Source organism: Pterocles gutturalis, unplaced genomic scaffold, assembly GCF_000699245.1.
Source record: "Pterocles gutturalis isolate BGI_N339 unplaced genomic scaffold, ASM69924v1 scaffold27716, whole genome shotgun sequence".
Classification (NCBI taxonomy): Eukaryota; Metazoa; Chordata; class Aves; order Pterocliformes; family Pteroclidae; genus Pterocles; species Pterocles gutturalis.
In genome coordinates this window covers 12,295-27,599 of record NW_010106320.1, presented here as the reverse complement: position 1 = coordinate 27,599, position 15,305 = coordinate 12,295, and the positions used below count along the sequence as shown (strand labels likewise).

General features: G+C 34.2%; 1 protein-coding gene across 1 annotated transcript in view; it reads left to right on the top strand.

Annotated features, from left to right (window-relative positions):
* LRP1B (low density lipoprotein receptor-related protein 1B) overlaps positions 1-15,305 on the top strand; it is a gene marked incomplete at its 3' end in the record, with an annotated part of 133,373 nt that overhangs the window by 110,041 nt on the left and 8,027 nt on the right. Inside the window, exons 46-51 of the mRNA XM_010087752.1 lie at positions 809-928; positions 2,923-3,164; positions 9,090-9,313; positions 9,571-9,677; positions 12,839-12,955; positions 14,748-14,921. Of these exons, the coding sequence (XP_010086054.1) occupies positions 809-928; positions 2,923-3,164; positions 9,090-9,313; positions 9,571-9,677; positions 12,839-12,955; positions 14,748-14,921 (984 nt within the window). The remainder of the gene's footprint in view (positions 1-808; positions 929-2,922; positions 3,165-9,089; positions 9,314-9,570; positions 9,678-12,838; positions 12,956-14,747; positions 14,922-15,305) is intronic.

The window sequence follows — 15,305 nt, the reverse complement described above, 5'->3', positions numbered from 1 at the left end:
AGGATGTAGGTTTATGCATTCTACCTGGAGAGGTTAGCAAAGATTAACTTTGGTCGTGAATGTTGAAGGGTTCAAGTCAGGCCATTAAATAATTTTATCATTTAAAGGGTAAATGGGTGATTTAAGGTCTAGTAGATTATTTAACTGAGCAACTGGGATTGCTGTTTAAATTGGTAAATTAGGCTGTTCCGATGCTTAAAATAATGAAGATGCATAAAACTGAAAATTGAAATGAAAATAAAGAGATTGAAAGTAAAATACCTTAGAAAAGGTAGTCTTAATACATATGATGCCACACTACTCAGAAAGAGTTGATCAAAAAGATAAGATAAATCTACCTTTCCAAAGAATGGGTCCTGAATTCGTTTTCTTACTGGTGAGCAGTAACTTACATAAAAACTGATGATCACCCCAGTGGGACTATCCAGGTGAATAGATACTTGCATACAAAAACTTCCTTGTTTGGGTCTAAGTTAAAGGTGTACGCCGGAGGTTTTCCACTAAGGGGTGATCATGTAGTTTTGACTGTAACAGAGATAGTTATGTTGGAGATGTAACAGACATTTTCATTCTCAAAGTTGCTTTCAAACTCCAATGATAGTAAGTTGATATAAGAAGGATGGAGAAATAATACAAAATGCCTTTCTGAGATACACTAATTGCAGCAGAAATAACATTCGTGATAATTGCAGAAGGCTTCCTTTTACTGTTCCTTTTGTTCATCTGCTTTATTACGTCATGTTCCAAACATGTCAAATAATAGTGTATTAAACTATAGGTATATAAATTCCAATTCTTTTCCTCACAGATATCAATGAGTGTATGGTATTTGGTGCCTGCTCCCAACACTGCAATAATATTAAGGGATCATACAAATGTGCATGCGAGAAAAATTATAAGGAGAAGAATAACAGTTGCATAGCAAAAGGTAAGGCTATAAAAATCAAATAGATTGACAGTTCTAAGTCATTTGTTAGGTACGTGGTTGGTAACACTAATGTGTTGCATATACAATTTATTTTTAGATAAATATTTTTTTTGAATAGTGCACAGAAATAATTCTCAAAACCGCTCAGATTTACCTTTCAGTTCGGTAAGCAGTACATACATTCTTGTCACTTCCATGTAAATGAACATACTTAATATGAAAATACATTTCCAGCTCCAGCTTTCTCTATTTACAAAAAGAACACAAATGAGAAAAACAAAGATTATGTATTAAAAAGCATGTAAGCATTCTGGTGAAGCTTTAGAAGATAAAGAAGAATCAACTCTTTCATAGAAACATGTTTTAGATCTTTAGGAATAAATTAAGTATCATTTGGAGATAACATGTTTTCCTTTGTCTTGTTGAGAAATCTTAAATGACATATAAGTGGAGATGTTCTAAGTAGAGTCACCTAAGAATATACTCCTCATGTAAGTCAGCTGCCTAGGTCATAGTCTGGCGAAGATAAAGTAATATGCACACATAGATGTTTGTTGTGTCTTTCATAAGGGAGAGGTATTGCATAAAATGGAGGTAATAGTTAAGTCTGGGTATCATGTGACTTTTGAACCATTTTCTCTATACATAACAGGGATTCTATCAGGACTTAGCATCATTACCTATTACTGAAGAAGCAGTCAGATTATGACATGGGAACAAACAAGGTTACTAATTGTGGATAGTGACTTGTTATTATAGAAACACAAACACAATTCTGAGGGCTTGTAATTTAGAAATTTGAGAATCGTTACCCTACATCTGAATTTTTCACAAACTTCATTGCCATTGTAATGCAATTAATGACTCCCTCTCTCCCTCATTGATACTTGCTTTAATGGAATTCTTCTATTGTTGTATTTAGCAAAAGGCAATAAATTATTTTTGGTATTTCATATTCATAAGGAGGAAATGTATTGAGGAGACACTATAAGCTGTTTCTTTATGGATAAATGTGATATAAATTAGAAATCTAAAAAATGGCAAGTGCATCCTAATGTATCGAGCAAATTGGAAACTTTCTCAAAACTTACTGAATAGATACCAGAGAACAGTTTCTTATGAATAACGTATTTTACAAATCTGAATGAAGATGGAAACAAGGTATACCCATTCACAGGTATCTGTAGATCTTAACTATCTGAAATTACATATCAGGTACAACTGCACATGTTCTGTAGCAGCTTTGGTCCAGTTTGCTCATGTTGCAGTCAAATTCAAGACTTCACTGCTTTCACTAAAGATAGGATTATTCCACTTCTAATTTCCACTTCTAACTTGTAACTTTAAATTGGAAGAGGGCAGATTTAGACTAAACATTAGAAAGAAATTCTTTCCTGTGCGGGTGGTGAGGCAGTGGCCCAGGTTGCCCAGAGAAGCTGTGGATGCCCCATCCCTGGAGGGGTTCAAGGCCAGGCTGGATGAGGCTTTGGGCAACCTGGGCTAGTGGGAGGTGTCCCTGCCCATAGCAGGGTAGGTGGATCTCTAAGGTCCCTTCCAACCCAAACCATTCTGTGATTCCAGTTAAGCAATTTAAAATCATAGTCTGTGTTCCTTTATATGTTTAGGACCCTCTAGACACAACATGCATATAAAAATATGTAGTGATTCATCTGGGCTTAATGCATAATGTCCCCTATTTTTGTATACTGCTTAAAGAGTGCAAAATCTTATATTACATACTCCTTAAAATATAATCTTAAGTGCCACAATATGAGCTTGGAGAGCATTGACGTAATATATATTGGCATCAGAGTATGAAGAGTTTCTTTTATTGCCCAGAGTGTGAGTGTTTTTGCAGTCTTCAACAATCAGAAAATCATTTTAACATAAGAAATTATATCAGATAAACACCAGAAAGCTACTTGAGTGAAAACCACTGATTTTTGCATTAGTTGACATTTACCTTATTTTTGTTTCATTATAATAATCCCTAGGCTCTGAAGATCAAGTTCTCTATGTTGCTAATGACACTGACATCCTGGGTTTTGCATATCCATTCAACTACAGTGATGTTCATCAGCAAATATCACATACTGAACATAATTCAAGGATAACTGGAATAGATGCGTTTTTTCAAGGGGACATGATTGTTTGGAGTACTCAATTTAATCCAGGAGGGATTTTCTACAGAAAACTTCACGACAGAGAGAGAAGACAAAGTAACAGTGGCTTGATAGTAAGTGATCAAAATCAAAGTTTACATGCTAAAAATTTTGTTCTGTGTACTTTTTTATTCTGATTGCCTATAATGTCCTGATTTAGTAAATTAAAGCTTCTACCTGATAATGATTTTATTCAAATGGTATGTATGTCTACTGTATGTTTCCATTCAAGACTCTGTCAGACTTGGATGAGTCTCTATGAGCTATTTGAAAAAGTTTTCTACAGAGAAATAACCAGTATGTCAGAGGCTTGGAAAGACTGTGTACCCTGAAGACTTTTTTTATTTTAAGAGAAAAGAAGAGGATATAATAAGCATATATAAACAATACATGGTCTAAAGAAAGGCATGGACTTCAAATACTTGGAAGACAGATAGGCCAAAGACAGGCCTGATTTCTGTAATGACCAGGTAAACAATATTAGCAAGGCTATGACAAAGATTTAAAAATTAGAACAATGAGTATTTATTCCCTTATATGTTGAACTATGTAGTAGCTGATTTTTAATAAGCATAAATGTAATTTTGCGCTTTACAAGAAAAATGTGGATTTTTATAACCTAGGGTAATTTCAAGTGGTTTTTACTTGAAAATAAAATAAATGCAGATTGATACTCCTTTTGCCTAATATGTTTCTACAAAATTCTCAAGGAAATATTAGTGCTGAACTGAAGATAACAATATGGTCTTTACATTGGTGCTTCTATAACACTGTAAATTTAGATTTTTTCATTTTTGTTTTGTTTTGGTTTGTTGGGGTTTTTTATTAAATGTGATGGCAGAAAAGAGGTTTTGATTTTTTTCTTGGCCAGTAATAAAGCAGGTTAAAATAACACCTGTCTGGCTGTTCCCTTAAACTTAGGAGAGGTAACAGGAATGACCTTACCTCACATGAGTGCTTTTATATACCCAGTGGAATAAGTAGCAACAGTAGACTAATCTTTCATCTATCATTCAGCTCTTACATATCTGAAACCATTTCTAAGTACCTTTCATCTAAAGATATTTCCTTTACAAACGAATGACATTCCTGACCCTGTGAGGCCAGCAGGGCCAAAAGCCTGGGGACGTAGACACCAATGGACAGTGAGGATACCTCGTGTCTGTGATGGCATATAGATGGGAAGAGTGGTTAAAAAGCACTTGGGTCTGCCCAGCAGAAGAGAGTCTAGATTTTGTTTACAGAAAGTGTATTTAAAGTAGATCGAAAGTAGAAAGTTATTCCTAGCATTTCTAGTAGGTCAGGTACATCATTTATGTTGTGAGGAAGGATACTTTGAGAACCTAAGTACGTACTGAAGATGTGATGTTTTTCCTATTTAAATGTAGCACATACGTGTGCCTAAAAAATCTTGATACACTCATCTCTGTATCGAGTTCCTTATTAGAAAATAACAAACTTGTAAAGTCTTGTGAAATTAAAGTATTAGGGTTTTTTTGTTGTTGTTTATTTATTTTTATTTAATATGCGGATGCCTTCTGCACAGATAAGTGTAGTCTGCTGACCTACAACCTCTCTAATGGATCTGTACTTTCTTATAGTTCCTTAAAATGGAACATAAGCTTCCTTGAGACTTCTTCACAGTCCAGGGGTTGAAACTTTCAGAGCTGATTTGACATTGTTTCCCTGTTTACATTAATAAAGATAAAATGTTCTCAGAATTACTATTATTTTTCTGAAGTACTGATATACTTTTTGCTTTTTGTATCCCTGTTTCATCATTATGCAAGAATGCTTTCTAGTCACTTCCTCCTAATTCAAAATTATTAGGAAAAAAAAAAAGTTTTTCTTTATACACCATTTACCTGTGTCTCTTCAGCAGGTAGGTGTTCGTGAAGATGCTTGATCCAAGATATAAAAATCTTTTTTACAAATCTGTATGTGGAAAATGCACAGACTGTATCTGAGTATGTCTTTGGACACATTTCATTTATATTTGTGAAGCATTTAATTCTCATTGTGCTAACCTATTCAGAATATTTTCCCAGTAATATCTCATTAATACTCAAATATTATTGCTTTGTATATAACTGATCAGTAGGTTAATAGGGTTTATAGTGTTGCTTTAATATTCTCACTTAAATTTGTGTTTGAAAAGCGTAAGAATTCCTTAATTTTAGCCCAAGGTTTTTAATGGATAAGTTTTCAAAGGTTGCATTATAACTTTTATATCTAGACTTTGATATGTAAATCAGGACAGTAAACTTGAACAAAGTCACCTGCATTTTCAGGTAATTACATTAATGCAAAAATCCATCTCAACTTGAAATTGCTCCAGCATTTCAAGAGCCTTCCTCAGAGGACAGCATTAAGTATCTCCTATATTTTTCTGTGAAAAGGGGTTTAAGCTTGGTGCAAATTGAAGCATTAAAGGAAATAGTAAATATCAACTCTTCAGAGTTTATTGGCAGATGCGGAAGAGGATTGCATTCCAATGCAGTTAAGACGGTGTAAGTGAATTGGTGATAACTGGGGCAGCTGTTTACTGGCATAATCCTTGGAGAGCGATGTATGAGTTACCCGAGGTGAATATTCCACATGGAGTGACTTGCCACTGCAGCTCAAGTGCTGTTTTTCATGGAAGAGGATGCAAAGCTGAACATAAAAATATTTGTACCATGTAACAGGAAGAAAAACTTAGGGTTTGTAATGTATCCAGTCAGTATATTAGCAGCTTGCTCCAGCCCCACTGTTCTGAGAGCTTAAAAAAGACCCTTAACCACTCTTGGGATACATCCGTGTATATACTCCCAGGTTTTACCCCAGGGCCCAGTGAAATTCAGTGCATCCCTGTGAATGGAAACCAATTCTACACTGTTTTGTCTAAATAGTATTAGCTTATGGCTTTACCTTAAAGCTATAACTCTGTGTGGATGAAGTCTATGTACTTAGGAGACTCTTTCTTTCTAGAATCCTCTGGTTGGGATTTTTAATGATTCTACTTAGGTAATACGAATGGTGACTTGGTGAACCATTACACCTACAGGGCTGCTCATCTGTCAAGAAAAATTCTGTTTAGAGAGTAAAAGTCCATAAATTTTCTAGTATTATTGTTTCTCATTTGTTTTTTACTGTTCTAATAATATATCACTAGGTAATGTATTATTTTTAATGAAGATAATTTAAGCAACAATAAATCATTGGTTTACTTCATTCCACAGCAATGCCATACCAAAATCATATGTAAAGTGAATAGAGAAAATAGTTTCACATGTGCTCATGATATAAGTTAGATCTGTAATTTAGTCTTCCTCTGTTAAAATGCTAAGCCTTGCAAGGTGATGGGCTCCTGCTGCACGTGTAACATATTTTTTCCAGTCAAACTCTACTTTAGGCATTAAAAATTCTTTTTGTAATCTACCGTTATATCACAATGATTTCCAAATCCAAGATGTTACTGCAGCTTTTTTTATTCTTTTTTTCTTTTTTTTTAAATTCTTTACCTTTAAAAAAGGTTTGATGATAGGCAGCAGTTCTGATCAAAAGTCGTCAAGCTGACTTGTTCTGTATTTGTGCAGACGCTGCCATACTATAAAATGCGATTAGCCTTCAAACCCCTATTTTTCTAATAAGTTGTAGTACATTATATTTAACATCAAAGGGGGCTCAAATAACTGTACAAAATATTAATGTGATTTTGTTCCTGTATTTTCATCCTTATTCTGTATGCAAAATCGTTCTTCAAAATTAACATAATCCAAAGAAGCTATTAGGTAAAAGCTCATTTACAGTAAGTAATTTTCCTAGACAGTATGAGAAGATGTATAAGACATCAGAAATATTATGTAGCTAGGCTGAAACTTAATGAACACAACTGAGAATTACACAGCCATTACATAGCATCAGATAGTGTTTTTTTATTCTCTTTTTTTAATCTCTTACACCAGATGGCCGCTTTCTGTTTCTTCTGGTTATCTCCTTGTTCATTTGGTCTTTAATATGTACAATATACTGAAATTTCACCTCTCCTGTATAGTTGAGAAGAAAGAGAAAGGGTCAGTGTTAGTAAGCAACCAACCTTGTTCCGGAATCTTTTTACGATGTCCCTTGTCTCGTCTGCTTCTCCTACCAGCTTTTTGGGAACCATTTCTCTGCATGATAACTCCCATCATGGGCTTACCAGGTTCCGAAAAAAACCATCTTACTGTAAATGGTGGTTCTTGAACAGCCCAAAGAAAGGCAAGGGGCTGTGCTGTCCATGATAGCTGCTCTCCTTGTAAAAGAATATTTGGTTCCAGCCTTGGAGGCCAATGCCATTAACCCTTGCAGCATCCAAAGTAGTAACTAGAGATCTCCAGCTATGAGAGGCCTCTTGACACTGGTGCCTGAATATTACCCAGGATTAAAAGGAGTTTGTATTAAAAATACAATGACACTTGCGTACAAATATCCACATTTTTGGCTATCTTGTCCTTTACATGAATGTTACCTGGATAATGTAACAAAGAAAAAAAGAGCTTGTTGCATGCAAAAGCTACATTTCTTGAAAAGAAAATAGTTTATTTTGGTGGTATTTCTGGAAGCAAATGCTGCCAGTGTCATTGTTTCATAACAAAGAATTATGATACTTTATTTTGTTTAATTAAAAAAAATATATCACGGTGACCAGGATTTTAAAGAAATACTGTTTTCTAAATGCAGTGATTGATTTTGCTGCTTTAATACTCATGTAAATAGAAAGTCAGGGTTCTGTATATCTTTAGAACATGCATTCTATGACATTTTTGCAGAATTAAAGGTTTATGAACAATGAACCATCTAAATTCACCCTTGCAGTCCTACTATTTCACCTAGAGAATGAAATGACCTTTATTTTATGATGAAAATAGTCTACAGATGTCTTCTGGTATTAGGGAACACTGACATCTGAGGAAAGCAAGTTGTTTTAGGGTTTTTCTTCTGTGATTTTTAATTACATACCTTGGTATTATTCCATTAATGCATTTGTCAAGGAATAATTTTTTGTTCATAGTTTAACTTGATGTCATTATAGGTAAACAGGCAAACAATTGCATATGTATTTAGCTCACGTGGGTCTTGAATTTTTTATTATATGCTGCATTCATATTTTAAATAGTTGGGTAGATGTATTTTGCAGATTTTACTCCTCTCTACAGGAGTTCTAGTAAACTTCGGAGAAACTTTTTCATATACATCTCCTATTTGCAACACAAGCTTCTATTCTTAGGAATGTTTTTTTAGGATCTAGGCCTTAGTGATAACTGTGAAATTATGGCAGAGACACTGCAGTTTGTAATTTTCAAGTTACGATCAGTCAAGTCTCTTTTACATCTGACGCTGAATGTTGCCCTAACTCTAGTTTTAGTTGGAGGTGGAACACAGAAACATTTAACAACAAGGGAACAGAAACATTTAAAAAATTTCTTTACAATTGCATACTAGTATTGGACAGAACATAGAGGTAACTTTATGCTCTTTCCTAAATGCAGTGGTTTTATTTATCTTTGGCAGACTGCTGAGCAGCCGTACCTCAGGATGGTCACAAGCACCATTTTCACTGAGGGCTTTCGGATGGGACATCGTACCATAGTTCTGCATGGAGTGTAATAGATGTATAATCCTAATTCTTCTTTTTCCTTTCCTTTCGAATTACAGGATATAATATTTATTTGCTTCAGCATTGATAGTTCAAGTAGTTCATGCCTAAGTGCCTTTTTCTTAATGTGGGTAGCCTTAGACTTGGGGAAACAGTTTTGAACCATTGACTTGTTCTTCTGCATTAAATAGAACTGTCAGCAGATTGCTTAGAGCTTCTCCCACAGGTGGAATTTATGTCTCTCCAATGCTGTATTTTTAAATATTTCATCATATTAAAGGTAAAAGTTACTTAACTGTAAAAAGTTACATAAATCTGTGACTATGCAGCTGCTGTGAAAGATCATTTCCATAAATCTGACTTTAACATCTGTTCCTTTCAGTGTCCAGAATTCAAAAGACCTAGGGGCATTGCTGTTGACTGGGTTGCTGGAAATATTTACTGGACTGATCATTCCAGAATGCATTGGTTCAGCTACTATACAACTCATTGGACTAGTCTGAGATACTCCATCAATGTAGGTCAATTGAATGGACCAAACTGTACACGACTCCTTACGAGCATGGCAGGAGAACCATATGCGATTGCTGTAAATCCTAAAAGGGGGTATGTATGTTTCAACATTATTTTGGTAATTTAAACAAAAATGTGAAGTACAGTAAGAGAAATAGAATGATGTCTACAAATGTCTAAATTTTTCCAAGTCATTTACTTTCCTGCTCAATTTACTTGTATGTAAATCAGGATCAGTTATCTCACATCTTTCAGGTAGGTTGAAAAGCTCATAATAATTTCATGTCAGTGAAGTGGTTTGAGGTTCTGTATAGGCATCTCGCTTATTTTTTTATGTGTAATATTTTTAGGATGATGTACTGGACAGTTATTGGGGATCGCTCTCACATAGAGGAATCGTCTATGGATGGTACTCTGAGACGGATATTGGTTCAGAAGAATTTACAAAGACCTACAGGTATGCAGGTTATCCATTTTTCCTAATTACATGGCACTTGCTAACTCAGTGTAGATATGTTGGCTGAATTCCAGTCTCTCAGTTTGCACAAGAAAAAAAAAAACCAAAACAAAAAAACAAGAAAAAAACACCACCTTTTAAAAATATGTGTTCTGGCTGTTCATATGCAGTTACTAATCAAATTCTTAGTTCTGTTTTCAAATGATACATCTTAATATGCCTTAAACTTTTGTAACGGAGCTTAACATGATGATTTTACAAAGCATTACAAAGGGCTATATATAATCAGTTAAAATATGATTTGTTCAATAACACTGAACAAGCGAAATCAATTAAGGAACACCAGTTAGTAGTGAGACACATTTTTTAAGAATGCATAGGAAGTCTCACAGCCTATTCTGGTTACACTGCAAAATAGGATAAAACAAGGTTTAGGTATTCAAAGAAGCAACAACTTAATTATTTCAGTGTTTCGCAGAACTATATTGAAGCTTGACAGTACATATTGATATCTTGTGAATTACCATTCCGACTCCATTGGAAGGATAAAAGTAATTTTTACGACAAAGGAAATGATAAATCCAGAATGAAGTGTGTGCCTCTCAAATAGCAGCATCCTGTCTTGAAATCACAAATGATTTGTTCATGACCCATTTTCTCATGCAATATCTGATGTTTCTCCAGGCTTACAATGATGATTTGTTATTATTGCATTGCAAATTAGGGGTTGTCCAACTTTGGTACACATATCTATTGAAACACGGGCTTCTTTCAAGAGGATGCTATCTGAATATCTAAGCACCTCAGAAGCTGCCACTTACAACAAGTAATAATATTTTAACAGGCTGTGAAGTCCAGTGCTAAGTCGGGCTTATGGTGTTGCATATACAAATTACACTCGTCGCTTAAAGGAAACACTCTATTGACATGATTAGACTGAGTTATAGTAACTTCAGAAATTACATATGTGATAAGGAAAGCTTTGAGGAGAGGAAGCTTATGCTCCCTAGGTAAGGAAGACACACAGTGGTAATACTAATAAAAAATACATAGTCAGTAGTAAATTCAGTAAGAAGCTTCTGATTATTCAGACTGAAAGCACAATTTTATGTTGTTAGGTATTCTTTGCTGAATTTCTTCTGTAGAACATTATGAACATATCGGATACACAAATCATTAGATTTAGTTTGAATTGCTGGAATTGTGATTTTCTGTCTCTTATTGTCAGTCTGGTTGATGGCCAAGGTAACATCCTGCAGAACCAGTCACTACTTCCTTCATCATTAAAGGGCATTTAAAGCCCCCTTTTTTGGCCCTCAGTATTGGATTAGTGAATTTATTGAATTTTGCAAGAGCTTTTCTTCATAAAATTTTCCTTGGTGTATTTTATATAGCAAAGTTTCATATAAGCATTTAACCAGAGCTCTATCTCCTTACAAGGATGAATAAAATGTAAATTAAGAAAATTAGCAGAATTCCCAGAAATGAGCAGACTTTGCAAAGAGGAAATTTCACTAATGCCTTGCCAGACTATTGCATTTTCCTATACCTACTGGCTGAAAACACTTGTGTGGCGTCCTTTTGTGCTTTTCTTCCTTAACTTCATGGTAGAAAGCAGACGTTTACGGAATCTTTTAATTTTTGCTCAGGTATTTCAAACAGATCCATATCTTTGTAGAGGGAATACAAAGAAGGAGTCCGAGCTTTTAATATTTCCTCCCAAATGAGACTTTACTACTACGGTTTAGATGAAGGGTAACATTTTACTAAACATCTGTGTTACACTGCTCTCAAATTTATTACTAAATATGCCTCTTAAGTAAGAGAAAGTGAAAGTTTTAGCATTTGGGTTTGACTTCACAAGATTTATGTGAAAATGGCTGTCACTGGAATGCTACCTGTATAAACCAAAAATAAGTACTTATTTACATTGTGTTATCTCTGATACAGTGAAAGATACACTGAGAATGTTATTTATTATTTAAATAGTCTTATTAAAATGCAAAGAATAATTTAAAGCTGAGAGTGAGGACTCCTTCTAAAATACTGCCCCTTACAGGTACCAAGTATCACACAGAGTGTGATTGTCTTTTACAAGAAAAGATTCTCTTTAGGGAAATGCCTGAATACCAGTGTTTCTTTTCAATAGGTTTTTATTTAATGGAGTTGCAAATGTAAACATATTTCACTGGTCTATGCGTCAGACTTCCTCCGCTTCCTCTCATCTCTCTGTAGCTGATTAATTTATGACCATAAGAGGAGTATTTTGGCTGTTATGTATAATTTCTTTTGATGTATTTTTTCTGACTTACCTACTTACATAAATAGGAAGAAAAATACTTTTTCTCATTCTGATTAAAAATACACTACAACTTCAAAAGCTCAGAATTAAATTCTTTTATGGTTCAAAGGTTTTTTCAGGCTGAATCTTTTGACATGACCTGAAATAACATATTAATCATGTAATCATCCTCTATGAAACATGGACTGCTTAACTATTTAGTTATTGCCTAGAGGCTGGGTTGTCGTGATGTTATCTGTCGTTTATTCTCATTTGTGCTCTCAGTCACTCACTCTTACGCTTTCTTTTCATGTATGTATGAATATGTACATCTGTCAATATTGCTGTTTCAGTCTTTCAGAACTAATGTGATTAAAATAGTCTGACTTTTAATTATGTAATAATTACTGCAAGTGAAGTATTGGTGATAATGAAAGAACACAATTATATACTTGTGGAAACAGGATAGGTTAGGAAGACTATGAAATCTGAATGTCTTGTTTGTAACGTGGTCACACTGGTACTACTGCTTAGAAATCTAATGGCGTAATAGATTTTTTTGTTGGTAGCACAAATTACAGGATTAGATTCTATATTTAATTCCCACCTGGTATATATTCCTACCTGCTGAGGATAATGGGTTTGAAAAGGTACTGACCTTGGAAGAGTAAGTTAAAGAAAGAAAAAACGATGGTTGCCTCAAGAGGAAGGTTTAAGCAGAAGGTGTTATATTTTATTCTTCTTGGTGTCCAGTCGTGTTTTTCCATTGTCACCATATTTTCTGTTCACAACAATACGAACAATATAAAAATGTAGTTACATAAAAATAGTAATTTTTTTCAGGTTTTATATACTTATTTTAACTTTATTTTCTTTGTAGGTCTCGTAGTTGATCAGTTCAGTCAGCGTTTGTTCTGGGCTGATTTTGAATTATCTATTATTGGCAGCGTTCTTTTTGATGGTTCTGACTCAGTTGTGTCTGTGAGCACTAAACAAGGTATGGAGAACTTTTATATAAGATGATTTCTATTTTATTTTATTTGTCTGAAGTTTCACTATTCAGAAAAACTATGTAAGCAAAAAGCAGTGATTATAAAGTAATATTCACTGCTTTTGTTAGATAAAATCTCAAGTTTGTTATCTAATCATTAGCTCAGGTATTGTCAAATAACATTGGGATTAATATTTATTCCTCAGTCACTTGGACTTACGTAGCAACAGGAGGACCTTGACTAGTTAGAAATTAGAGCTGTCTGCATTGCACAGGAGTTGTATAGTTTATAGAACAGTTGACCTGAATCTGTTCTGGGAAAAATAATGGGTTTGGCTTTCGGGTCAGTAAGTAGTCACCGAATTCTGCTGACAGAATGTGAATGAGAAGGTTCCTTTCATAAGAAAAGAAATTCTGGTTAAGCAAACTTTGCATTGTAGAATCGCATGTTGGCTTTTTAACAATTTGATAATATATGTAGCAATTTATTAAATTTGAGTAGAAAAGAGAAGAAACATAAAAAAAATTGAAAATTTGGAAGCAGACTTTTTGGGAAGATTGCTTACTGGGCAGTTGGTAGTGGAGTTTCATCAGGATGATATTACATCTAGTGCTACTGAGTGTTTTAAGAAATGATCTGGAATTCACCAGGGAGTTCTGGAAGATATTAGGAAGGGCTATACTACACTGTGCCAAATGCAGCAAATTCGGGGTTTATAAGGGGGAAGGTGGAATGCAGAGACTTTTTTGTTTCTGTACGTAGCAATTAATACTGAAATACAAGATTGCTAAAGCAATGTCACCTTTTGTCTCCTGTTGACATTTGTAGTAACTACGGAAAAATTAGAGAAATAGGACCAAAGGAAAATTGGGGTAGTTTAGAAATTGCTTTGCAATTAGACTGAAAACTTCAACCCATTTAATTAAACAAGCATAAAATAATGCATTAGAATTTACAAATATTTTTATTAAAATAAAATACTGAGTACCAACTACTGATAGAGTGGAAAAGCAGTGGAACAAATAAAGGCTGATCATTGAAACTAAAGAAATACAAGTGAAATATAAAACCATTTTTACAGTAAATGGGGATAATAGTGGAAATAAGGTATCACAAGGAATGATAGATTCTGTTTCTTTATGGCTTCAAATCAAGAAGACATGCGTCTCTGGCAAAGGACTTTTAGTCAGAAGCAATTGCGTTATTACATGGGTAAATGTGAAATTCTACAGCCAGTGGTAGATAGGAAATCCAACTAGGTGATCTAATTGGCACTCGTGGATCTTAAAAATGAGGAATTGGTAGTGTCTGAACATTTTATTTTGCATTAATATAACCATGAATTAAAATAAGTGTCGTATGAAAGCTAGCATTTCGAATATGTTAAGAAGGAGCTAAGAAGTGTTTCATCAGAAGAGTTTCTTTTATGTATAGCAAAAGAATATGTTTCCTCCTTGTCACGTACTTCTAGTTTAAGTGTTGTACCTAAGTATGTTCTAATTAGCTAGTTGTTACTGCAGGGTTTCCCTGCTTTTCAATAATCAACCAGTTTCTGATGCTGAATTGTGTGGAAAGCTAATACGAAGCTTGAGATACGAGTTGCTTGCAGTATGGGAAGAGTTCCTTTAAAGAAGATTGCTTTTTTTAAAGGCAATCTTTGTGAGTACAAAACAAGCTGTCTGAATAATAATGACTTTAGGTGGTAATTGCAATAATGGGATTTAAGTTTTTATTAAAACTGGGTTGTTTATTATTTGAATATTATGAATATGTATTTATTATTCATTTTTATTTAAGGTTTACTGCATCCACATAGAATTGACGTTTTTGAGGATTACATATATGGAGCAGGTCCTAAAAATGGTGCATTTAGAGTACACAAATTTGGCAGGAGCCTTGTAGAATATCTAAGCGTGGATGTTGATAAAGCAAAAAGTGCCTTGATTTTTCACCGCTACAAACAAATGGACTGTGAGTAAGCATAATTACTTTAAACTCAATATTGAGCAAGTTCACCTCAGGGGGGATAAAAAGTAACAAGTTGTATAAACAGAAAACAGAACCTGATTGTACAAACTGCAAATAGAATTATTAATATTTCTTTATGGAAGTTTGATTTAGATTTTTTGAAGCATTTTCTCTCATTTGAAAGGACATTGGACAAATGCTTGGCTTGTGTACCAGCACTGTAAATAAGGTATAAAAAAAATTAGAATAGAACTGAATACAAATACCTCTGGCCACAACCAGATGAGGTTTTTTTACTGCATATTACCAATACATCTTTTGTTACTGGAATAAATTCCATCCTGGTGTGAGTCTTGCACTCCCATTTGAGTGAGCGTGTTCACTGAC